Consider the following 27,795-nt stretch of genomic DNA (forward strand, 5'->3'; position numbering starts at 1 on the left):
CTCTGGCCTCAACCGATTCTTATTCTCTCCCTTCCTTGCCACTTCCCGACGACGTTTGGCGTCATCTCTTGACCGTAATGTCCCCCTTCTCTTTCCACGTGGCATTTTTTTTTACCCTAATGCTGGATAGAAGATACGAAGCAGTAACACCAAAGCCTCCAGGATGCTGATTGTTCTTGATGAGGTTGGTGCTCTCCTAAATGCACGTGATATAGTCACCACTGTCCTTTGACCGCAGCAAAGGGTTTGATGGGTGTCTCAAAGTACGTCATTACAATAAGATTTAATTATCTCTTATTGATGGGTGGCAGTTAGATCTGTCCCAATCCTGCACATGCTGATGGTGATCAGCAGAATGTGAGCGCTCGAAATGGAGCTGCTCTGCCCTTTTGCTCCGGTTGTTGTCGCTGCTGTGAGCATCGCGAGTCGCTGCTGAGGCTGGCCGTGCGCATGCGTCGTGGTGTCACGTCGCGGTTTCCATCATGGCTGACATCAGCTCTCGGGTGAAAGTGGGGCTGTTGATTTTGGCGAGTGAGCAATTTTATATGAATATATAACCCTGAATTTTGCCTGCATTCTGTAAGTTAGCTCATTTTAAGTCGATTTAGCCAAAAATAGTGCTGCTGTAATGCACCGTTTGCGCTAACTGGAGGTCACAATCAGACAAACAGAGTGTGAGAGTTTTAGTAGTATACAGGCAACAGTTTGGCATGGACTTGGTAGGCTGAATGGCCTGTTTCTGTGCTGTGGTACAGTATAAACCTAGAAGTATAGAACACCACAACCCGTTTTTCGGGTGAAATTTAACTGATCGTGTCCCATGTATGCAACATAACATGTTCAAGATGTAGTATTTTGTATAGAGTTGCCATGAGTCATTGCAGCCTAGAAAATACTTGCAGTAAGTGATATCCCTAAAGTTGAGTTATTAAGTCTAACAATGTAACTGACGGAATTATGAAACCTGAATGTTTGAGAGGATGCAAGTTTAAAGCTGTGTTTCTAGATAACATACAAACCAACACCGAAGCAAATGCAATGTTAGCATACATTCTGAGAGGAACAGAATCTAAAAGCAAGGATGTAATGCTGAGGCTTTATAAGATACTGGCCAGCCTGCACTTGGAGTATTGTGAGCAGTATCCAGCTCCTTATTTGCCGGCAGTGGAGAAGGGACTGAGATTTACCAGAATGAACCCAGGAATGAAAAGGTTCATATATGAGGAGCTTTTGACGGATTTGGAACAGCATTCTGAGTTCAGAGGAATGAGAAGGAGCTCATTGGAACCTATCAAACAGTGAAAGGCCCAGATATAAAGGATGTAAAGAGGATGTTTCCTATAGCGGGAGAGCAGGACCAGAGGGCGCATCCTCAGAATACAAGCATGGTCTTTTAGAACAAAGATAAGGAGGAATTTTGTTGGTCAGAGAGGGGTGAATCTGTGGAATTCATTACCACAGATAGCTGTGGAGGCCAAGTCATTGAGTATATTTAAAGTGGAAGCTAATAGGTTCTTGATTAGTAAGGTTACAGGGGGAAGAAAGGGAATGGGGTTGAGAGGGAAAATGATCAAATAATGGAGCAGACTCAATGTGCCGAATGACCTAATTCTGCTCGTCTTTTATAGTCTTACCAAGGCCTACAAACCATCTGTATTGAACAACAGTATTTTGTTCTTTCACTACAGTTCTATATTTATCTACAGTATTTCAGTCTGCTATGTACAAAAATCGCCTACTTTTGTGTGATTGATAAATTAGGATTTGTACCTTTCTATCCAACCATTTAAAACTTTAACAAGTAAATAGTTCAGGCCTTAACACACAAACCCATTCGCTTGACCACGAGTCCTACGAGAGGCAGATGGAGCCAGAAGGGGATGGCAGAGGTGGAGAAAATTAAGATATGTAGGAACATAAAGGTTACAAAGGTGATAATGGGACAATTAAAGAAGAGGTGAAGGGCAGACAGAATTAGATGAGGGAGGGGGAGATCCAGTCACAAGTGAAGTAAACCTATCACCACCACTGAGCGCATCTACAAGGAATGCTGCTTCAAGAAAGCAGCATCCATCAGTGGGGTCCTCAACCATGCACGCTTCTTATTAATGCCATTGGGAAGGAACCTCAGGTCCCACACCAATAGGTTCATGAACAGTTACTACCCTTCAACTATCAGGCTCCTGAACCAGTGTGGATAACTTCACTCATCTCAACTCTGAACTGATTCTACAACCTACAGACTCATTATCAAGGACTCTACAACTAGTTCTCAATATTATTATTGCTATTTGTTTCTTTTGTATTTGCAGTTTGTCTTCTTTTGCACATTGATTGTTTCTATATCCTTTTGTGTAGTTTTCATCAATTCCATTGTATTTCTTAGTGAATGCCCACAAGAAAATGAATCTCAGAATCAGAATCGGGTTTAATAATCACTGGCATATGTCGTGAAATTTGTTGTTTCACATCAGCAGCACTTGTTAATATACATTATTTAAAAAAACAACGTGCAATAAATATATAAACAAATAAAAAATAATGCAAAAAGAGAGCAATAAAAAGGAAAAAAAAATGTGAGGTAGTATTCCTGGGTTCATTGTCCATTCAAAAATCTGATGGCGGAGGGGAAGAAGCTGCTCGTGAAACATTGAGTACGTGCCTTCAGGCTCCTGTACCTCTTGTTTGATGGTAGCAATGTGCAGAGGGCATGTTCTGGGTGATGGGATTCCTTAATGATGGATGCCACCGTTTTGAGGCATCGCCTATTGAAGATGTTCTCGATGCTGGGGAGGCTAGTGCCCATGATGGAGACTCTCGGCTGAGTTTGCAACTTTCTGTGGCTTTTTCCAATCCTGTTCAGTGATGCAATCAGCTAGAATGTGCTCCACAGTACATCTACACAAATTTGCTCAGGGTAGTATTTGGTTACGTGTAATGCCCTAGTTCTTACTTTTACTGTAATGCTGTAGGCATTTCATTTTATGCTGTATGTATTTCATTTTAGCAGTTCTGTAAGAGCAGCCTGTTTGGGTTATTGTTGAAGATAAGGGATGATGTGGAACGTGTGCCATCGAATTAGCCAGAGGTTCTTTTTGGTGAGGGACAATAAGGTTGGTTCTTCGGCTTTTGGTTCGGGGGGAGATGAAGAGAGAAGATACTGGGGAGAATGGGTCATAGCGTACGATCTGGTGGGAGACCTGTTGTTCAAGGTCTCATTCAGCGACATTCAGAAGATGGTGTGGGCGTTCACGCTGACTGAGGGCCCAGTTCATGAGTGACAGAGAAGTTCAAGATGAACTCCAACTTGTACACATTCGACTGTTGAATTAGAATGAGCCCTTTTCTTTTTGTTATTCTTTACTAACCTTTTAGTTAAGATTCTTAAATATAAATTCCTTTAAATGTATGCAGTGTACTGTCTGTTATTTCATGGCACTAATTTACAACAGGGTAGCAAATTACACAGCATCCACACAAATAGGAGTTTGGGGTGGGAGAGTGCCTCAAAATCTCAAGTTTGGCAGGGCTGGAGGTGGTCTTCACTAGACTTACGCAGCCAAGGGATTTCATACAGATATATATAGTAGTACTTACTTTGATAAATTTATATTGAAAAGTGAAACCAAGAGGGGTTGGGGGGGGGGGGGGTGGAATAAAAAAGACCAGGAGTTTGGATTGGAATACAAGAGGTGAGGAGGTGGGAGATCAAAACACAGGAGGTTCTTTACCTGAAAGGAGAATATTTAATGTTCTTACCATTGGGTTTAAACTACCCAGGCAGAACGTGTGGTGTCAATGATTGAAAGCTGGTTGCTACTCTGTATGCCTTGTATTTCAGTAGTTAGCCTAGAAGAAAGGTGGTTATTGATATTTTCAAAGAGAGTTTTCTAGTTCAAAGTTGCTTCTACAGTCACACCTTGATACTGCTCATCCACATCACATCTCAACACACCGATTATTTGGTAGTGACAAACAGCTTCTGAACTCTCCAGCAAGACATTAAACCAAGGAATTGATTATAGACTCAGGAAGGTGGTACAAGAGCCTGAAACCACACTCAAATCTTCAGGAATACCTTCTTCCCCTCCATCATCAGATTTCTGAGCTGTCCATGAACCTCGCCTCGTTATTTTATCTTTGGCACTATTTCTTTATTGTAGTAATTTTTGTCTTTGTACTTAATGCTACCACAAAGCAATAAATTTCCCAACATAGTTCAGTGATAATAAACCCGATTCTGATTCCATCTTTTCAGACTAATGAAAGTGGAGGAAGATTCCCTTTGGTTATCCGGACAGTTTTTATTCCTCATATTGCTTTATTCCAAGGTTTTGACTAACTGCGAAACAGATCCATACTCCCTTTGAAGTATCCACATACCTCACTGCATTCAACATCTCGTTCATCCTCATTAATGATCATCATGTAGGGTTTTGGAGGCAAACCAGGGGCTTTTATCCCAAGGATAAACAACAGAAACGTACAGACGTATCGCACCATCCACAGACCAAAGTGTACCTGGGAAACAGAAATAAAGGTAAGTAGTGATAATCATATAATAGCAGAATGGTCAACAGCAGCTGAACCAGACATCAATACATTGTGGCCATCTCTGAAACTTGGCTAAAGGACGGCTGCCATTGGGAGCTGAATGTCCAAGGATATACGGCACATTGAAAAGATAGGTTAGTAGGCAGAGGGGGTGTTGTGGCCCTGTGTTTAAGAAATATTAAATCATTGGAAAGAGATGACATAGGATTGGAAGGTGTAGAGTCCCTATGGGTTGAGTTAAGAAATTCCTTACAGATAACATCAGCATTCAACTAGATTGCGAACAACAAGAAGGACATTGATAAATTACAGTGGAATACAAACAGGTTAGCAGAATAGCAAACACAGAGAAAGACAAGATACAGGGTGCCAGGGCAACATAGCAGTTAGTGCGATGCTATTACATCTTCGGGCAGAGTTTGGAGTGGAATGCTGATGTTACCTGTAAGGAATGTGTATGTTCCTCCCAGTAAACCCTCTGATTTGCTCCAGGTGCTCTGGTTTCCTCCCATGTTTAAAGATGGGTGGGTCAGTAGGTTAATTGGCCATAGTAAGTTGTCCTGTGATCAGGTTAATGTTAAATAATTGGGTTGCTGGGCAGTGCATCTCATTAGGCCTGAAAGACCTGTTCCACACTGTATCTCTAAACAAAAATAAAAAATGATGCAGTTTGGTAGGAAGAATGAAGAGAGGCAATATCAAAATCAAGTTCAGGTTCAATTGCCAGTCAACCATAATATTTATACAGGAAAATGCAACAGTGCTCCTCCTGGGTAAAGGTGCAAACCACAGAACATACAGTCATACACATCACATATACACTCAGTGGCCATTTTAGTAGGTACCTCCTGCACTAATAAACTGGCCACTGAGTGAATGTTCGTGGTCTTCTGCTGCTGTGGGCCATCCACTTCAAGGTTTGATGCATTGTGCATTGAGATGTTCTTCTGCACACCACTGTTGTATTTGAATTACTGGTGTTTTCCTGTCAGCTTGAACCAGTCTGGCCATTCTCCTCTGACAAGGCATATTTAGCATCAGAACTACCACTCACTCACTGGATGCTTTTTTTTTTGTTTTTCCTTTCTCTGTAAACTCTGGAGACCATTGTGCATGAAAATCCCAGGAGATCAGCAGTTTCTGAAATAATCAAACCATCCCTTCTGGCACCAACAATCAAAGTCAAAGGCCACAGTCAGTCACTTAGATCACATTCTTCACTATTCTGATGTTAGATCTGAACAAATGAACCTCTTGACCATGTCTGCAAGCTTTTATGTACTGAGTTGCTGCCACATGATAGGTTGATTAGATATTTGCATCAATGAGGTGTACAAGTGTACCTAATAAAGTGGCCACTGAGTGTAGTTATGATACATAGACAAGGATGCTGTTCACAATTGTCAAAGCAAGTTGAGAAGCAGCTAACAAGGTGTATACAACTTTAGGCTTTATCCACAGAGGCATAGAGTCTAAAAGCAGGGAAGTTTTGCCTAATTTTTATAAAACTCTTAGTCCATCTTCAACTGAAGTAGAACCCTCAATTCTGCTCACACCATTATAGGATTTAAGGGCAGTGGAGATGGTCATTATCCTCATCAGGTGCCATGCCCAGTTTGAGCTCTGACTGCCATGGCCCACACACTCCTGTTTCGGGTCAAGTGGATCAATTCATTGGTATTCATTTCCGGTTCTCTGGTTGCTGTCTCCATCATCATTTGTCTTTGCTTTCCTTACGGGATCCCAATTTCCCTCAGGATTAATAAAGTATGTCTGTCTGTCTGTCGCTTTCTTCCCTCCAGTCTTTCCCATAATTACCGTGCATTCTAACTCCTCTTTCCTAATCACATGTCCAATGAAGTCACGTTGCCTTTTCATGATCTCATACATTCGCTCTTTGTGCTTGCTCCGTTCATGACATCCTCGTTAGATATTCAGTACGGCAAAGATTTGAGAATGATTCCTTGGATGAGGACTATAGCTACACAAAAGGTTCCCTGGAACATGGGAGAATAAGGGAGATTTGATGGAGGTATACAAAATTATGATGGATTTAGACAGGCTAAATGCAAGTAAGCTTTTTTCATTGAGGTTAAATGCAGCTAGAACAAGGTTAAGGGTAAAAAGTGAAAATCTTAAGGGGAACCTGAAGAGGAACTTCTTCACTCAAGAGGGTGAGGAAGTTCACCCTCTTGGGATAAACATCTTCACTCACCTGGGACACCACTGCAGCAAGTTGCTTGGTCCACGAGATAAAGGGCTGCAGGAGGGGGAAATCTGATAGGAGAGGATAGAAGACCACGGAAGAAAGGGAAGGGGGAGGAATGCCAGAGGGAGGTGATGGGCTGGCAAGGAGTTAAGATGAGAGAAGGAAACAGGAATGAGGAATGGTGAAGGGGGGTGGGGGCAGGAAGGGCAATTACCAGGTTCGAAAAATCGATGTTCATGCTAGCAGGTTGGAGGCTACCAGACAGAATATAAAGAGTTGCTCCTCCAACCTGAGTGTGACCTCATCGAGGAGGCCATGGACTGACATGTTGGAATGTGAATGGGAAGTGGAATTGAAATGGTGGCTACAGGGAGATCCCGCTTTTTCTGGCAGAGAGTAGGTACTCAGCGATGTGATCTCCCAATCTACGTCGGGTAATCTGAGCACATTTTTACCAGTTTTGGCATCATTGCACTGGCTGCCTGTGTCCTTGAAGGGCAATTTTAAAATGCTCTTAATTGTATACAAGGCTCTGAATAAATCTAGCTCATCCGCACATTTTGGAGTCTCTGTCCCTTTACATCGCAAATCATAAACTTAGATCCACGAACACTAGCTTGCTTAGTGTTCCTGGAGCCAAGCACAAGAACTGGTGATGCGTCATTTTACTCTTATGCAGCAAAAATCTGGAATACTCTTTTGACGTCAGGCTAGTACTGTGGAATGTTTCAAAACATTTCTTAAAACCTAATTTTTCTTTTAATTGACATACTTATCGGATTACTTAATGCCTGTTGATATTGATTACATTTATATAATTTGGCATATATGATTACATTGTACTCCATATAACATTGGTCTTTACTTAAGGCTTTTAACTTTGTCTCATATTTTTATGACTATATTTATTCATCTTTACAATCTATGTAAAGTATTTTGAGCTTGAACCTTAATGTATGAAAGGTGCTATATAAAGTTATTGCTGTGTTGTTGTTATTATTAAAACATAGAACAGTACAGAACAGGAATAGGCCTTTCAGCCCATAATGTTGTGCCAAAGCATTAAATTAGTAATCAAATGGGCAACCCAACTAATTTCCTCTGCCTACACCATTCTCCGTGTGTGGGAAAAAACTTGCCCCAAAATCTCCTTTGAAATTACCCCCTTCACCTGAAACGTATGCTTTTACATGCAAGGTAATTCTAAGTAACTTTGTTTCTCATTCCACAGAAGTTACTCATCCTATCTCCCGCTCCAAAAATACTCCCAAGCCCAAGGCAGCCTTCCAATACAGAAATCTGTTTTATTTCAATTGTTGTCAGGACAGACTCACTAGCCCCAGCACACTGGAGGCTGCCAGCATGAACAGCATCTCCACCACAATAAAGCAGCACCAACTCCAGTGGATAAATGTTATCCAAATGCCTAACTCACATCTCCCAAATAGATCGTTTACTCCCAGTTAAAGCAAGGTCACCGAGCCCTAGTAAGCAAAGTAATCCCTTCAAATTTGCAAGGGGGATGGGACCCGGAGCGATAGAGCAGTGAAAGAAGTGCATGGAGTAAAGCCAGATCTAATACATAGACGGGCTTTGAGGAAAGAGCAGCAGAATAAAGGGTATAAAGTTAGTAAGGTAGAAGGGCTAAAGTGTGTGTACTTCAATGCAAGCAGCATCAGGAACAAAGGTGATGAACTGAGAGCTTGGATACATACATGGAATTATGATGTAGTGGCCATTACGAAGACTTGGCTGGCACTAGGGCAGGAATGGATTCTCAATATTCCTGGATTGTGGGCCGAAGGGCCTGTAATGTGCTGTACTATTCTATGTTCTACGTTCTAACTTAACATCAAAACCAGCCTTAAGAAATTCAACATTACAGCTAAAAAACTGGGAAGACTGAATAGGTATACCCAGAGGAAATCTGTTCAGGAGGGGGCTGCACTACATGAGAACGACCTCTGCTATCCTGCGGAGAACAAGTGGCAGTTGTGAAAGTAGAGACCGAACAACCACAAGCACCACTTATTCTTGCCCACACTGCACCAGAATATGTGGATCCTGGGTAGGCCCCTCAGCCACCCGAGCACCCATCAAAAGAGAACCCACATCATACTGGTTTGAATGACTGCACCATTACTACTTCATAAGAAAATAAGATATAGAAGCATAATTAAGCTATTGGTCCCCCAAGTCTGCTCCAACATTTAATGATGACAGATTTTTATTTTCTGAACCACCTTCCTTTGTCTTCTCCCTGTAACTCTAATTCACTATCAACTGCTGCCTGAAATGAACCCAATGTTTTGACATCCACAGCAGGCTGTGGCAATGAATTTTACAGCTCCACCTTCTGACTGAAGAAATTGTCCCTCATCTCAGTTTTAAAGAGACATCCCTTTATTATGAGGCTGTGCCCTCAGATCCAATATCCACTTTGGAAAGACAAACCAGCATAGGGCTAACATGTTGAATGGTAGGGCACAGAGGAGTGCTATAGAACAGAGGGATCTGGGAATGCTATTCCATAGCTCCTTGAAACTATCATCACAGGTAGTTGGGGTTGTAAAGAGAGCTTTGGGCATATTGGTCATCATAAATCAAATTTGTGAGTATAGGAGTTGGTACCTATTGTTGAAATTGTGTAAGATATTGGTGATTTGGAGTATTGTGTGCAATGTTGGCCACCTACATACAGGAAAGATGTCAGTGGATTGCCAGGACTTGAGGACCTGAGTTACAGGGAAAGGTTCAATAGGTTAGGACTTTATTTCCCAGAACACAGAAGAATTTGAAGAAATTTGCTAGAGGTATACAATACAATGAGGGGTATAGACAGGGTCGTTGCAAGCAGGCTTTTTCCACTGAGGTTGGCTAAGAAAGCTGCCAGCGGAAGTGGTAGATGTGGGTTCAATCGCAACATTTAAGAGAAATTTGGACAAGTACATGGATGGGAGAGGTATGGAGGGGTATGGTACAGATGCAGATTGATGGGACTAGACAGATTAATAGCTGGGCAGAGGCTAGACAAGCCAAAGGGCGTGATTCTATGCTGCAGTGTTCTATGAATTAATAACTCTCCCACTGATGGAAACATCCTCTCCACATCCTTTTCAGTAACCTAAAAATTATCTTTAACATAAGTGATCTGATTGACTATAGAACATAGAAAATATTATTTTATTTAATGTATTTAGACCATAAGATACAGGAGTAGAATTAGGCCATCTGGCCCATCAAGTCTGCTCTGGCATTCAATCATGGCTGATCCTTTTTTTTCTATCTCCTCCTCAACCCCAGTTCCCGGCCTTCCTCCCGTAACCTTTGATGCCACGCCCAATCAAGACCTATTAATCCGTGCCATAAATACACCTAATGACCTGGGCTCCACAGCTGCCTGTGGCAACAAATTCCACAAATTCACCACCCTTTGGCTTATTAATCTACTATTACTTTGACATTTTATTTATTACTCGGGCAGATTTTCCACATTTATTCAGATCATTTTATTTTATTTCAGATACCATCTATTGTAATTTTGGATTACAGTTACTGTTCTTTTCATTAGCTTTCTGATTATCTAATTTTCTCCAGATTTTTAGTCTAATCATCCACTGTTTTGCTTTTTATCATCGGGAAAAGAATGTTACTTTCTTACAAGCTACAACCTCAGTGGCCACTTTATTAGGTACACCTACTCGTTAATGCAAGTATGTAAACAGTGGTGGGAACTCGATACATAAAATCACGCAGACATTGTCAACAGGTTCAGTTGTTGTTCAGACCAAACATCAGAATAGGGAAGAAATGTGATCTAAGTGAGTTTGACCATGGAATAATTGTCGGTGACAGATAAAGTGGTTTGAGTACCTCAAACTCAAAGTTAAAAGTACATTTGTCAAATTATGTATACTTTATACAACCTTGAAATTCACCTCCTTACAGGCAGCCACAAAACAAAAACTTGCCATCGTCTGCTCCAGCAATGGCCATATATTGGCTTATTGTCTGCTCTCTGGCCTGGACTAACACACGCCGCAACTGTCCTGCGCCTTCGAGACTTCAGTTCACATTCCAAAAATGCCAGGTCCTACAGGCAGTTTCTAAGCTCAATTCTGGCAGGGAAGTTACACGCTATTGTTCGTAGTAATCATGTACCAGAAAAAGTGTGAATAATAAAATATTGACTTTTTTTTCTTTGTTTAATTTGGCACCAGCAAGTAGTCGTACAGCTTCACCAGCACCATCTTAATCTGGATCTTCTGGGATTTTCACACACAACAGTCCCTAGAGTTTACAGGGAATGGTGAAAAAAAAGCAAAAAAAAAATCCAGTGAACGGCAGTTCTAATGGCAAAACTATCTTGTCAGAGAATGGCCAGACTGGTTTAAACTGACAAAAAAAGTGACAGTAAGTCAAATAACCATATGTTACAATAGTGGTGTGCAGAAGAGTATCTCCAAATGTACATTAAATCTTGAAATAAATGGACTACAGCAGCAGAAGAGTATGAACATACACTCAGTGGCCAGTTTATTAGGTACAGAAGGTACTAGAACATCTCGGTCCTAGGTTACTAGGACATCTTCAGAAGGCGATGCCTCAAGAAGGCAGCATCCATCATTAAGGCCCACCATCACCCAAGGAATGCCCTCTTCTCATTGCTACCATGAGAGCGGGGACAGGAGCCTGAGACACACAAGCAATGTTCCCCCTCTCCACCAGATTTCTGAATGGACAATGGACAATGAAACCACCTACATTACCTCACTTATTACTTCCACTATTTATTTTATTCATTTCATTTATTTCTTTGTTTATTTAGAGATGCAGGGTGAACAGGCCCTTCCAGGCCAACGAGCCCCACTGTCCGGCAACCCACCCATTTAACCCGAGCCTAATCACAGAACAATTTACAATGACCTATTTGTATACTTCTTATTATAATTTAGTTTTTAAAAATTGTATATTGCTACCAAAAGCTACAAATTTCATGACATATGCCAGTAATAATGAAGCTTATGAATGGCAGAGCATGTCCAGAGGCTGAACTGCCAATTCCTATTTCTGTTTCTTGTATTCTTACCCGCTTTATCTCAGCTCTTCACTCCTTTGCTCTTTCAGCAGCTTTTCAAATAGATATTCAACTTTCTCAATAATTTAACATATATAACAATAATTTGACATCTAAAAGCTACAACCCGAGACAATGACTCAGGTACAACAATGACTCAGCAATGCCGTTTGGATGCCACAGTAAGATTACATCAGAGTTGCTAAAACAATTGTAATAATGCTGAATCATTACTGAAACAAAAGTTGGGGATTAAGTGAGACTAGAACTAGAAGTCATGGGTTAAGGGTGAAAGGTGAAATGTTTAAGGGGAACACGAGGGGGAACTAGTTCACTCAGAGGGTGGTGAAAATGTGGAATGAGGTGCTAGTGGAAGTGGTGGATGCGAGTTTGATTGCAATGTTTAAGAGAAATTTATATAGGTACATGGATGGGAGAAGTATGGAGGGCTAAGGTCTGGGTGCAGGTCAATGGGACTAGGCAGAATAATAGTTTAGCACAGACAAGACAGGCCAAATGGCGTGATCTTAGGCTCCATGACTCTCCCATTAATGGAAACACGTCCTTTTAGTAACCTAAAAATTATCTTTAATGCAAGTAACCTGACTTAGAACAGCGGCCACCAGCCAGTAGTCGCAGAGCTTCACCGGCACCATTTTAAACTGGATCTTCTGGGATTTTCACACACAACAGTCTCTAGAGTTTACAGGGAATAGTGCAAAAAGCAAAAAACAAAATTCCAGTGAATGGTAGAAACATCTCATCAGAGGAGAATAGCCAGAATGTCTTGTGCTAATAAGAAAACGACAATAAGTCAAGTAATCAGGTATTGCAACAGTGCTGTGCAGAAAAGCATCTCTAAAAGTACAGCACATCAAACCTTGAAGTAGATTGGTTACAGCAGCAGAAGAGCATGAACATATACTCAGTGGTACCTAATAAAGTGGCCACTAAGTGTATTTCAAAGAGGAGATAAAATGAAGAAATTGTCCTCATGACTCATATCAAGTCATTTTCTGCACCCACATCTTCAAAAGGAATGCTCCTGCCTGTTTCAAGAGAAGTGCAAGGAGGAATGGTGTATTACAAAGAAAATATTGGTCAGCCTATAGAGGACTGTAATCTCTGGAAAAAGAGCTCAAGACATTTCACAGGTTCACTTGTCACAGTGATCCACTATGGGTAGTTCTTTGGTTTATTCATGGGATATATTGTATTTCTTTGCTTTCCTGTGGGTGCTACAATAAACGGAATCTCAAAGATGTATAAAGTATGCATACTTTGATAATAAATTTACTTTGAACTTTGAAACAAAAAGATTGTACAACTTGCAGGAATAATACTGGACCCCCACCAAATCATGAGTTCGCTACACCCTTGTTTACATGACATTCAAACCGAAGCCATTTAGAGCCAATATTAAATTACCTGTTTATAAAAGTTCATTCTCCAAAAATAACGACTTACTGTAACGGAATATGGTAAAACTCAGGTTTCTGAGCAACTCACAGAAAATGCAGCATCTATGGAAATGAACGAACAGTCAACGGTTTGGGCCGAGTCTTTTCTTCAGGAGTGGGAAGGAAGGACTAGTTAGAAGGTGATAGATGAAAGCAGCTGGGTGGGGAAAGTAAAGAAGTGAAGAAGGAATCTGACAAGAAAGCAGAGTAGACCATGGGTGAAAGGGAAGGAGGAGAGGCCCAGGGGAAGGTGACAGACAGGTGAAGAGAAGAGGTCAGAGGCTAGAGTGGGGAATAGAAGAGGGAAGGGGAGGGGGAAAAATTACTGGAAGGAGAAATCAATGTACATGCCATCAGGTTGGAGGCTACCTAGACAGAATATGATGAGGAGTTGCATCTCCACTCTGAGAATGACCTTATCATGGCAAATGAGGAGACACATTTCAGAAATTCTGATAGTTCTTTGTCAGGTTCACTGAGATCCTGTTTTCTATGCTCAATTAATCTCAGAGGCTCATTTACTGCAGTCTTCGGCTCACCAGGTTCACGAGAATATTTATGATCTCACCTGGTAACATCTTACTAAAATGTGTAGCAGAGTAATAACAATGACACCCAGTACTCTCAAAAATCTGCAAGTCCAACAGCACCAAAGTCACAAGCCAGATGAGATGACAAATATCTATTGTAGAACAGTTCATCCTACATACAAATAGAGAGGCTTCAGGGAAGATATGATTAGTCTAGGTGAATAAGAAAGTCAGTACATAATCAGAGAGTACACAATGATTGAGATGAGAATTTTCTTTATTCAGGCTCATTAACTTGTGGAATTCTCTATCACATAAAGCTACCAAGACTAAGTCACTTAATATGTTGGAAAGTCGGGCAGTATGCTTGCCCATTGGTCCGTGATGCTCTGCCGATCCGATAACCTACTCGAAGATCAACTTAACCCTTCCCTTCCACATAGCCTTTCATCTTTCTTTTACCTATGTATCCATCTAAGAAATTTAAATGCCCCAAACGTATCTGCCTTTACCACCACCCCAGGCAGCACATTCTAAGTACTCAACTCTCTGTGTAAAAACCCACCTCTGATATTCCCACTAGATCTTCCTCCAATCACTTTAAAATTAGGCCCCCCAGTATTAGTCATTTCCACCCTGGGGAAAAAGTCTCCGGCTGTCCGCTCTGTCTATGCCTTTCTATCAACTTGAAGGAGAAGGCACCTGGGAAATAGGAAGAGAGTAGATATCTAGAACTACAATACAGAATCAGGCATGATCATATAGAATGGCAGAGTTGATTTAATGTCTGTCTCCTGCTTCAAATGTCTTTGTTTCTACTTTTGGATAGAGAGGAAAGCAATGAAAATGCATTTAGTGCAAGAAGATGGCAGTAAGGTAAACTGACTGCCCTTTATTCTACTGAAACTCAGCAAGTTCCATCATGGGCACTAACCATCAAGGACATCCTCAGAAGCTGATGTCTCAAGAAGGCAGCATCCATGGTTAGGGACCACCATCACTCAGGGAGTGACCATCAGTAGCCTGAAGGCAATGTTTCAGAACCGTTTCTTCCCCTCTACCATCACATTTCTGAATGGACAACGAATCCATGTACAGTACCTCATTTTTTTTTGTACTATTCATTTCATTTATTTCTTTGTTTATTTAGAGATGCAGGGTGAACAGGCCCTTCCAGGCCAATGAGCCCCACTGTCCAGCAACCCACCCATTTAACCCGAGCCTAATCACAGAACAATTTACAATGACCTATTTGTATACTTCTTATTATAATTTAGTTTTTAAAAATTGTATATTGCTACCAACAGCTACAAATTTCATGACATATGCCAGTAATATTAAAGCTTATGAATGGCAGAGCATGCCCAGAGGCTGAACTGCCAATTCCTATTTCTGTTTCTTGTATTCTTACCCACTTTATCTCAGCTCTTCACTCCTTTGCTCTTTCAGCAGCTTTTCAAATAGATATACAACTTTCTCAATAATTTAACATATATAACAATAATTTGAATCTAAAAGCTACAACCTGGAACAACAGAGACTCAGCAATGCCGTTTGGATGCCACAATAAGATTACATCAGAGTTGCTAGAACAGTTGTAATAATGCTGAATCATTACTGAAACAAAAGTTGGGGGCACTTTCACATGTCTTCAGAAAGATTGCATAGGAAAACAAAAACATACCATCAGACAGATCCGGAGATGACTCATTAGTTGGCAAAAGGTTTAAGGATTAAAGATTAACTTTATCTGTCACATTTACTTCAAAATGTACTTTGAAAAGTGTCATTTGTGTCAAATCAAATCAGTAAGGATTGAGCTGGGCAAGTGTCCCCACGCTTCCAGCACCAACACAGCATGTCCACAACCAACCCTAACTGTATATCTTCAGAATGTGAGAGGAAACCAGAGCACACAGAAGAAATGCATATAATCATGGGGACAGCGAACAAATTCTTTTACGGACAGTGCCAGGATTCCATCTCTGACCATACAGAAACAGAAATAAGGCTTACTTTGCATTCCATCCGGAGAGATCATTCCAAACACAAGTACACTGAGATGGAAAAGCAATAACAGAATGCAGTTTATACATGGTACTGTATATTGCACAGGAAGTGCCTTGTAAGCAATGCAAAACAAGTCAAGAACTAAGATTTATCTGAGGCCTCCAAGAGGACCTCATTCTTGTCATGGAGTTTGGAGGCTTGTGTTCCTCAATGACCTGGACTATGTTGGATGGAGTCAGGGCCTCGTGTTCCAGCTAGTGGTAGGGCCACCCATACCAAACTGGTCAAAGGATAGAGCCCAGACTAAGAGTCCTCCAGGTTAGGGGGTTCAGCTCAGGCTTAACAATCCTGACCAGCAAAAAACATATTGTTACAGAAACAGCAATCCCTCTGTATCTGTGTGCGACTGTATGGATAGACATAGATGGAGGACTTTCATTGCTGCCTTAAACGCCAGTGGCGTAACGAGCAGCAAGTAAGTACACCCGAGGAGTATAGATAGAGTAAATCCAAGCAGGCTTTTTCCACTGAGGTTGGGTGAAGCCTGAACTAGAGGTCATGGGTTAAGGGCGAGTGATGAAGTGTTTAAGGGGAACATGAGGGGTCACTTCTTCACTCAGAGGGTGGTGAGAGTGTGGAACGAACACCCACTGAAAGTAGTGGATGCAAATTTAATTTCAGCATGTGAGAGAAGTACATGGAAGTACTACTTCCCTCGGAGTTTGTGAAGATTTGGCATGACATCTATAACTTTGACAAAACCTCTGTAGATGTGCGGTGAGGAGTAGATTGACTGGCTGCATCACAGACTGGTATGGAAATACCCAAGCCCTTGCATGGAGGGTCCTGTAAAATAGTCCAGTCCATTATGGGTAAAGCCCTCCCCACCATTGGCCATATCTACACAGAGCATTGACGCAGGAAAGTAGTACCCATTGTCAGTGACCCTCACCACCCAGATCACACTTTCTTCTCGTTGTTGCCATCAGCCTCAAGACTCACACCACCAGGTTCAGGAACAGTTATTACCCTCAACCATTCAGCTCCTGAACCAGAGGGGGTAACTTCACTTGCCCCATCACTGAATTTTTACCACAACCTATGGACTCATTATCAAAGGCTGTTCATCTCATGTTCTCAATATATATTTTTTCCTTTACTGTACTTGCACAGTTTGTTGTCTTTTGCACACTGGTTGTCCACCCTGTTGGTGTGATATTGCATTGATTCTATTATGGTTATTGGATTTATTGAGTATGCTTGGGGTTGTATATGATTACATAAATGTACTTTGATAATAAATTTATTTGAATTCTGGATGGGAGAGTTATGGAGGGCTTGATTCAGGGCCAGCACGATGGCATTGAACAGATAAAAAAAAATCGACACAGACTGAATTGGTTGAAGAGCCTGTTTCTGTGCTGTAGTTTTCTATGACTCTCTAGCCTTGTTCTTATGAAAAATACTTCATTCTAAACTCAATCAAGTTCATCAGCTTCCCACCTATACGTCTAGATTCCTGAAGATAAAATAAACTTTCACTGTTGTGATATTGAAGACTGATTTTAAAGTGGCACAGTAGCATAGCAGATCGCACACTGCTTGACAGCACCAGCTGCCTGACTTGCTGAGTCACCCTCCCCACTATTTCTGACATTTACTGGGAGCATCGCAGACAAAGGGCCCAAAGCATTGTTGAGAATCCCCAATGCCCATTCCACAATCTCTGATTCACTACCATCAGGAAGGAGGTACAGAAGCTTCAGGACTAGGTCTGCCAGACTGGGTAATAGGTTCTTCCCTCAGACTGAGACTAATGAATACCTTGTCACCACCAAGGTCTTGTCACTAGGACAGCAAGCTGTTTACTGTATAACTTAGTTGGCTGTGCACTGCATGCATTTTGAATTATGCTTTATTCATGTATTTATAATAGTTTGGTTTATGTGCTGGGTGAGATATATGTTTAGTAGGTGCACCTTGGTCTGGGGGAGCATTGTTTCATTTGATTGTAAATGTACAGTCAGATGACAATAAACTTGAACTCGAACTTGAGCTCCCCAAGTATCTTGTATGCTGAGCTGACGATAGTGGTTAAATCAACCACTTTTACATCTCCCCTGATGGAATCAAACAGGAATGAAAGGACAGCACTAGTAAAGAGGTGGTTATGCTGTAGAGTGATAATACACTACAGCCTGGGTACAAACCAACACTTAAAGTACGCATCGGGCCAAAATCATTCATCAGGCGTGGAAAGGGGGAAAAGCCAGAATAAGATGTGGGGAAGGGGTAGGAGTACAAACTGGAGGCTATAGGTAAAACCAGATGAGGGGGAAGGTGGGTGGGTTCCATCAATCTCAGTAGATACCCAAATTACGAGTGCCTTAGCACTTAATCTTCTGTGGCTCTGAAGAATTTTGCTCGGCATAATGTAAATACACAATTCACCTCTACCTTAGTATTAAACAATGGTGCTGTTATAGAAAGGATGTTGAGGCTTTGGAGAGGTTTACCAGGATACTGCCTGGATTAGAGGGCAAGGACAAACTTGGATTGTATTCTCTGGAGAAGTGGAGGCTGAGGGGAGATCTGTTAGAGGTTTATAGGATTATGAGAAGCATAGATAGACAGACAGCATCTTTTTTCAAGGGTCCCCCCCCCCCCCACCCACATACAGGGAGTGGTGGGTGCCTGAAGTTCACTACCTGTAGTGGTAGAGGCAGATACATTTTGGACTTCTCAAGATTCAAGATTGCTTCATGCAATTTACAGGATACAAGTGTAAAGGAGAAAGAAATAATTGTTACTCCCAATCCGATGCAGCCCCAAAAAATAACTACAAAGATAAAGAGCACAAAATAATTAACAAACACATTAAATGTAAATACATAAGATAACTTATATACATAGATTCATTGTATGTTAATAAATTGACGTTTGGCAAAATCATAAGGAAATAATAAACTAGTGGTGGAGTTAATGGGTGGAGGTGTTGATCAACCATACTGCTTGGGAAAGTAACTGCTTCTAAGTTTGTTGGTCCTGGTGTGGATGATTCACGAATGCGAGGAAAATGGAAGGACATGGACATCGTGTAGGCAGAAGAGATTAGTTTAGTTGGTCATTTGACTGCTAATTTAATTGGTTCAGCACAATATAGTGGGCCGAAGGGCCAGTTCCTGTACAGTACTGGTCTATGTTTTATGCACTATGTTCTAACGTACCTTATGGTCAGTACTGTCCAGTGACCACCACCATAGAGGACTTTTCCATGACACAAATGCCAGATTCTCCGCTGCAAATCCCAGAGCCCAGAAGAGCAGTAGGATGGTACCATGGCCGCGTGTTCTGTCCCGCACCATCACCCTGTTGCGCTCCAGGTGTAGTAGTAAGATGGTACACACCCATCCAGCTGGAGATAGGCACGAATATAGAATCATGTATCCACAGATTATGCCCAAGCCAAAGGTTTGCCAAAGGATGTAGGTTCCAAACTGCAGCAGCATGATTACTGTTAGGAACAATTGAAGGCGGAAGAGACGAGAGCGAGGTATGTACTTTGGCTCCATTGTAGTCCCATAGATATTGTAACAAGCACATTGCAGTGCACCAAGGAGAAAGGCAATGCTCAAAAGTACTGTTGGGACGAGTGTAAAATAAAAACATGGGAATAATCCGTGTTGAATCCATATTTTGGATAAGGATGCATTGCCTTCGCAGTAACCTTCAAGAACAACCATTGTTTCCAATCGGACAGCTGTGAATAAGAGAACAAGATCAGAATCTCAGAAACTAAGAATAATTGCTACAGTCAATAACTTATATACTTAGTGGCCACTTTATTAAGTATACTAGTACAGCTGCTTATTAATGTAAACATCTAATCAGCCAATCATGTGGCAGCAAATCAATGCATAAAAGAAGGAAGATATCATCAATAAGTTCAGTTGTTGTTCAGACTAAACATCACAATGAGGAGGAAATATGAACTAAGTGACTTTGATCACGGAATGATTGTTGGTGCCAGATGGGGTGGTTTGAGTATCTCAGAAACTGCTGATCTCCTGGGATTTTCACACACAACAATCTCCAGAGTTTACAGAGAATAGTGTGTAAAAACAAAAAAAAACACATCCAGTGAGCATCAATTCTATGGGCAAAAACTCCTCGTTAACGAGAGGGGTCAGAGGAGAATGGCCAGATTGGTTCAAGCTGACAGGAGGCGACAGTAACTGAAATAACCACACGTTACAACAGTGGTGTGCAGAGGAGCTTCTCTGAATGCACACATTGAACCACAAACCAGCAGTAAAAGACCACAAACTACACAGTGGCCACTTGATTAGGTACAGGAGGTAACTAATAAAGTGCACACTGAATGTATATACAGTGCTAACTCAAACATACTTTGTATATTATTGTTAAATAACCAATTATTTCTCTACAATGATTCATAACCCTGGGTACAAACTTGTGGCTCAAGTCTGAAATTTAAGTGTAATGAAATCCAAGAATGTAAGAAATAGATCGTAAACACAAGAGATTCTACAGAGGCTAGAAATTCAGAGCAATACACACAAAATACTAGAGAACTCAGCAGGTCAGGCAGCATCTATGGAGGGGAATAACAGTTGACATTTCAGGCTGAGACCTTTCATCAGCACTGGAGAAGGGGAAAGAAGCCAGAATAAGATGGTGAGGAGAACAGGGAAAGTTGGCAAGCTGGCAAATGAGATCAGGTGAAGGGGAAAGCGGGTGGGTGAGGTTGCATGATGGAAAAATGGAGAATGGAAAGGGGGGTGAAATTACTGCAAGCTCTTTGGAGGCCACCCCGACGGAATATGAGGTGTTGCTCCTCCAACCTGACAGTGACCTCATTGTGGCAGTAGAGGATGCCATAGACTAACATGTCAGAATGGAAGTAGGTCAGTTGCCTCCTAAATCCTGATCCACTAATTCATTAAATCCTGGATAAACTTGTATATATTTTCCTGTCCTACTCCTATATCTCCTGAGATTGTTTATTCCCAAAAACACATCCAGAAGACTAGGTGCCTCTTAACCACATAAACATCTCGCAAACTTTAACTTCATTAAGACTATTTCATATGATCACTCTTTAGACCTTTGCTTCCTCTCTCCCACAGTGCATTGCATCTGCTACTGTAACAGTGAGAACATTTGATATTTAACATTTCTACCATTCCATTCGTCATACAATATCATTTCTCCCAGCTCTATGGGACCCATATTTAATTTACACACCTCATTTTCTCTTGTATTCTGTAAAATCTCTCTCAGTGTATTGCTTGCTAGCTTTCAGCCTGTTTATTTTGAGTCAGAGTAATATCTTATGCATCTCATGTATTGATAATTATTGTGTTTTTATTATTATTGTGTTGTCTTATTTTGTTTTTTTTGTGCTGCATTGGATCCAAATTACAATTATTTTGTTCTCCTTTACACGTGTACTGGGAATGACAATAAGATTCTTGAATCTTGAATACAGGCCCTTCAGCCCAACATGTCCATGCCAGTCAGAGCCCATCCAGCCGATCCTAATTTCTTTTCTCTCTCTCTCTCCCTCCCTCCCCCCCCCCCTCTCTCTCTCTCTCTCTCTACCCCCCCCCCCCCCCCCGCCTTTAAATGTACCTACCCAATTTCTGCCTGAGTGACATTATTGTACTTGCCTCAACCACTTCTGGGCTTTATCAACTTTTCTGTCAACTTTGATGAATTTTAAAACTCCTTCAGTGCTCAGCATTGTTGTTCATTTGTTTTAAATTAACATTGTAATTTTCTTAATTTATTACTAACATCTTCTGGTTTTGTTTTAAATTTCAGAGTCAGAATCATTTTTAAAATATCACTAGCTTATGTTGTGAAATTTGTTTTGTAGCAGCAGTATATTGCGTACACAATAGTAAAAAAAACAATGACAACAAGAAATACAATTTTAAAATAATGTAAATAAGTAGTACATAAGAGAACAAAAAAAAAACAAAAGAAAATATTGAGATAGTGGACATGCGTTCATTATCCATTCAGAAATCTGATGGTGGAGGGGAAGAAGCTGTTCCTAAAATGTTGAGCTAACATTTACTGTCTATATACAATTACGACTGATATAGAGGTAGTTTAAGTCACCACACCAGTGGGCCTGGAGTCAAATTCAGGAGAGACCTGATAAGAAGCTAAGCATCCTTTCCTGCACAGCATTAGTGAATCACTAGACACTAGAACACTACAGCACAGTACAGAACCTTTGGCCCTCGATGTTGTGCCAACCCATATATTCCTTAAAAATACTAAACCCACACTACTCCATAACCCTCCATTTTTCTTTCATCCATGTGCCTGTCCAAGAGGATCTTAAATACCCCTAATGTTTTAGTCTCCACCACCATCCCTGGCAAGTCATTCCAGGCACTCACAACCCTCTGTCTAAAAAACTTACCCCTGATGTCTCCCCTAAACTTCCCTCCCTTAACTTTGTACATATGCCCTCTGGTGTTTGCTATTCGTGCCCTGGGAAACAGATACTGGCTATCCACTCTATCTATGCCTCTCAAAACCTTTTAGACCTCTATCAAGTCCACTCTCATCCTTCTACACTCCAAAGAGAAAAGTCCCAGCTCTGCTAACCTTGCCTCAAAAGACCTGTTTTCCAATCCAGGAAACATCCTGGTAAATCTCCTCTGCACCCTCTTCCATAGCTTCCACATCCTTCCTATAATGAGGTGACCAGAACTGAACACAATACTCTAAACGTGGTCCCACCAGAGATATGTAGCATTGCAAAAAGACCTCTCTACTCTTGAACTCAATCCTCCTATTAATGAAGCCTAGCATTCCATAGGCCTTCTTAACTATCCTATCAACCTGTGCAGCGACCTTGAGGGATGTATGGATTTGAACCCCAAGGTCCCTCTGTTCATCCACACTCTTCGGCCCTCACAGGTGAGAAGATAGCTGAAGCGTCTCCACCCAAGCAAGGCTGCAGGCCTGGATGGTGTCAGCCCCAGGGTGCTCAAAGCCTGTGCCCCCTAGCTATGTGGAGTACTTCACCATGTCTTCAACCTGAGCCTGAGTCTCCAGAGGGTTCCTGTGCTGTGGAAGACGTCCTGCCTCGTCCCTTTACCGAAGACGCCGTGCACCAGTGGCTCCAATGACTACAGACCGGTGGCACTGACCTCCCACATCATGAAGACCCTGCAGAGACTTGTTCTAGAGCAGCTCCGGCCTATGGTTAGGCCACACTTAGACCCCCTCCAGTTTGCCTATCAGCCCCGACTAGGAGTTGAGGATGCCATCGTCTACCTGCTGAACCGTGTCTACGCCCACCTGGACAAGCCGGCGAGCTCTGTGAGGGTCATGTTTTTTGACTTCTCCAGTGCGTTCAACACCATCCGCCCTGCTCTGCTGGGTGAGAAGCTGACAGTGATGCAGGTGGATGCTTCCCTGGTGTCATGGATTATTGATTACCTGACCAGCAGACCACAGTACGTGCGCTTGCAACACTGTGTGTCAGACAGAGTGGTCAGCAGCACTGGGGCTCCACAGGGGACTGTCCTGTCTCCCTTTCTCTTCACCATCTACACCTTGGACTTCAACTACTGCACAGAGTCTTGTCATCTTCAGAAGTTTTCTGATGACTCTGCCATAGTTGGATGCATCAGCAAGGGAGATGAGGCTGAGTACAGGGCTACGGTGGGAAACTTTGTCACATGGTGCGAGCAGAATCATCTGCAGCTTAATGTGAAAAAGACTAAGGAACTGGTGGTGGACCTGAGGAGGGCTAAGGCACCCGTGACCCCTGTTTCCATCCAAGGGGTCAGTGTGGACATGGTGGAGGATTACAAATACCTGGGGATACGAATTGACAATAAACTGCACTGGTCAAAGAACACTGAGACTGTCTACAAAAGGGTCAGAGCTGTCTCTATTTCCTGAGGAGACTGAGGTCCTTTAAAATCTGCCGGACGATGCTGAGGATGTTCTACGAGTCTGTGGTGGCCAGTGCTATCATGTTTGCTATTGTGTGCTGGGGCAGCAGGCTGAGGGTAACAGACACCAACAGAATCAACAAACTCATTTGTAAGGCCAGTGATGTTGTGGGGGTGGAACTGGATTCTCTGACGGTGGTGTCTGAAAAGAGGATGCTGTCCAAGTTGCATGCCATCTTGGACAATGACTCCCATCCACTCCATAATGTACTGGTTAGACACAGGAGCACATTCAGCCAGAGACTCAATCCACTGAGATGTAACACTGAGCATCATAGGAAGTCATTCCTGCCTGTGGCCATCAAACTTTACAACTCCTCCCTCGGAGTGTTGGACACCCTGAGCCAATAGGCTGGTCCTGGACTAATTTTGACTTGGCATAATTAACATTATTATTTAATTATTTATGGTTTTATATTGCTATATTTCTACACTATTCTTGGTTGGTGCGGCTGTAACGAAACCCAATTTCCCTTGGGATCAATAAAGTATGTCTGCCTGTCTGTCTCTTAAGTAACCGACCATTAACCCTGTACTCAGCCTTCTGGTTTGTCCTTCCAAAATGCATCACCTCACACTTATCCAGATTGAACTCCATCTGACACTTTTCTGCCCGACTCTGCAATCCTGTCTATATCCTCTTGTAACCTTCGACAACCTACAGCTCCATCCACAACTCCTCCAAACTTCATGTCATCCGCAAACTTGCTCACCCATCCTTCTGCCTCTTCATCCAGGTCATTTATAAAAATCACAAAGAGCAGGGGTCCCAGGACAGATCCTTGCAACACTCCGCTAGTCACCGACCTCCAGGCAGAATACTTTCCTTTCACTACTACCCTCTGCTTTCTTCCTGTAAGCCAATTTTTTATCCATCAGCCAAGGTTCCACTGATCCCATGACTCATAACTTTCTGGATGAGTCTCTTGTGGGGGACCTTGTCAAATGCCTTGCTAGAATCCATGTAGACCACATCTACCACCCTACCCTCATTAATTTCTTTTGTAATCTCTTCTAAAAACTCAATTAGGCTCATGAGGCATGACTTTCCCTTCACAAAGCTATGTTGACTATCCTTGAGTAGAATCAGATGAAGATAATGGATTACATTTCTAAGACTAGATTGCTTTCCTTTAAAAATATAATTATTTGCTTTAACTTTAATTCCCCAACCATATGCATCTGAATTTGAAATAAACCAACTACAGGTCATCCCCAGGTTATGGCAGTGTTCCATTCTTGTAAACTGAATGCTAGTCAGAAATGCGGCCATGAACCAAGTTCTCTCACTGCAGTCTTCCAGTACTTCACCTGTGGCTAATAAAACTACAAAAATCTTTGCCAGGTTCTCCTCTGAAGTTTCTTCCCTTGTTTCCCACAATGGTTTCCTACATTCTTAATACTCCTTAAAGGATTGATTAGATGCCAGATTACTATACCTGACACGTGCTCCTTCTTCTTCCCGACCAGAAAGTCTGTATTACTCGTCAGTCAGGGTTCCCTTATCCTGCTAGCCTTGCCCTGCAAGGAACATGTAGGTCCTGAACCTTCCTATCCCACTAAAGTTTCCCAGTAACCCGATGTCCCTTTACCTGTTAATAGCCTCTTCTTTAGATACAGGTTCTGCAGTTTAAAAAACTGACATGCACTGAAGGAGCTCATAGGGATAGCTATCCACATTTCCACCTTACTTTCTCTGTATTACCTTCTCTGTATTATTTATTCATGAACACAAGAAATTCTGCTGATGCTGGAAATTCAGAGCAACACACAAAAAATGCTGGAAAAACGCAGCAGGTTAGGCAGCATCTACGGAAATGAACAAACAGCCGATGTTTCAGCTGAGACCCTTCTTCAGGCAACATTTATTTATTGTCTTTTTTTGAACATATTTGCACACTGGTTGTTTGTCTGTTTTGTGTGTAGTTTTTCTTTAATTCTGTTTTATTTCTTTGTACTAGACCATAAGACATAGGGGCAGAATGAGGCTATTCAGCCCATCAAGTCTGCTCTGCCATTCAAACATGGCTGATTTATAATACCTCAAAACCTCATTCTCTTGCCTTAGCCCCATAACCTTTGATGCCCTTACTAATCTAAAGCCAATTAACCTCTGCTTCAAGTATACCCACCCAAGGACTTCTACTGCGAATGCCTACAAAAAAAGCAAATCTCATGGTAGTGAATGGTGACATATATGTACTTTAATAATAAATTAACTTTGAAATGGCTTATATGAGGTGTTTGGAGTAATGTACAGGGGGTGTTAGTAGTAGCTTTTTTTTAAATACAGAGAGTGGTTGGTGGTAGTAGAGGTGGATGCATTAGAGGTATTTAAGAAACTCTTAGATAGACACATGGATGGTAGAAAAGCGGAGGATCACGTAGATAGGAAGGGTTAGATTGATCTAAGAGCAATTTAAAAAGTTGGCATCACATTGTGGCCCAAGGGCTTCTGCTGTTATGTTCTATGAAAAGCCATCCAATTGGCCAATACAAGCTGTTTGGAGGAAAGTATAGGGTGGACGTCAGAGGCCGCTTTCTTAAAATTAAAAAACAGACTGGTGGATGTGTGCAATGCTCTGCCACAGGTGGTGGTAGAGGCAGAAACATTAGGTGTTATTTAAGAAACTCTTAGATAAGTACATGGATGTAAGAAAAATGGAGGGCTCTGTAGAAGGGATCTTGGAGTGGATTAAACCTAATGCATAACATCATGGGCAAAAGGGCCTGTACTGTTGGATGTGCTTTAGTGTAGGTAATGAATGTTTACTGGGCCTGCAATCAACATTGATACAAACACATCAGGCATGCAGCTGTTAATCAGGTTCAAGGGTGCCGCCAAAATGCTGGAAAAATGGGGAAAATGATAAAAAGCAACATAAAGATAAAGAAGGTCACAGAGTAGAGATCAGGAGCAGACAGGATAGGAAGAATTTTTAATCTGTGTTACCAGACAGCATTATTATGCAATGACCAATGTATGACTGGTAAATCAGGTTCCCAGAAGAGATATTCTGAAGTTTGGTTCCATGACATTGCACATTTGATTATTACACACTGGCGCTTTACATAAGATCTCATGCTTAGTACAGTGGTGTCAATGTCAAAACAGCTGAGCCAAGTGTACGGAACCAAATGCAGTCACTTCAAGCTTAAACTCCCTTACTGTGCATGTACACTATATACATGTTGCGTACATGCACAGAATATATATATCTTTTTGCTCTATTCTTGCCTTACTTATTTAATTTATATATTTATTGTTTATTGTAATTTATAGTTTTTAGAAATTACGCACTGTACCGCTGTCGCAAAACAAATTTCATCCATGCCAGTGATATTAAACCTGATTCTGAATCTAACTTTAAATTCAGAAAGGCAGAGTCGAACAGTACTTCAAAGAAAATGAGGAGGGAGCGTGTGACGATCAGCAGCTCCTTCCACCCGTGTGCCGCAGCTCTCCCATCTCCAACACAAACGATTTTACTCACCTCGTTTCACATTCACTCGCTCTGCAAACTTGAACACCCGGGACCGACACACTCAATAACACAGCGCTTCAGCCAGCTCACATGAAATCCAACATTGTGTGTGAGCGTTGCTCGACATTTCAATCATCTGCAGAATCTCTTGCGTCTGTGGCTTCAGACAACTACCACTTCGACCTGAATGTGTAATCGCCCTAGAATTCTACGGTGGCTCGGTTATACGAACGAGAGTTCAGCCTTCGCTGTAGCACATCGCACAGGAACTGGAATAAGTTTCCGACCTGCAACATATCTAACGCCGCCAAAGTGCCCAACGCTTTCAAATCTGTTTAACCAATCAACTGTTCTTCAATATCATTCACAAAATGCTGCAGGAACTCGGCAGACCAGACAATATCAATGGAGGGGAATAAACAATCGACATTTCGGACCGAGACATTTAAACGACTTTTAAG

The 27,795-nt window shown here is 41.8% G+C and overlaps 1 protein-coding gene across 1 annotated transcript in view; it reads right to left on the minus strand.

Moving 5' to 3' along the window:
* Window positions 1-27,528, minus strand: part of LOC140728086 (ATP-binding cassette sub-family B member 6-like) — a 225,474-nt gene extending 197,946 nt beyond the window's left edge. The window contains exons 1-3 of the mRNA XM_073046274.1: window positions 27,344-27,528; window positions 19,068-19,600; window positions 4,384-4,521 (exon numbers count right to left, since the gene is read on the minus strand). Coding sequence (XP_072902375.1) covers window positions 4,384-4,521; window positions 19,068-19,583 — 654 coding nt within the window. The 5' untranslated portion in view covers window positions 19,584-19,600; window positions 27,344-27,528. The remainder of the gene's footprint in view (window positions 1-4,383; window positions 4,522-19,067; window positions 19,601-27,343) is intronic.
* Between the last annotated feature and the right edge of the window lie 267 nt (window positions 27,529-27,795).

This window comes from Hemitrygon akajei, chromosome 5, assembly GCF_048418815.1.
Source record: "Hemitrygon akajei chromosome 5, sHemAka1.3, whole genome shotgun sequence".
Taxonomy (NCBI): Eukaryota; Metazoa; Chordata; class Chondrichthyes; order Myliobatiformes; family Dasyatidae; genus Hemitrygon; species Hemitrygon akajei.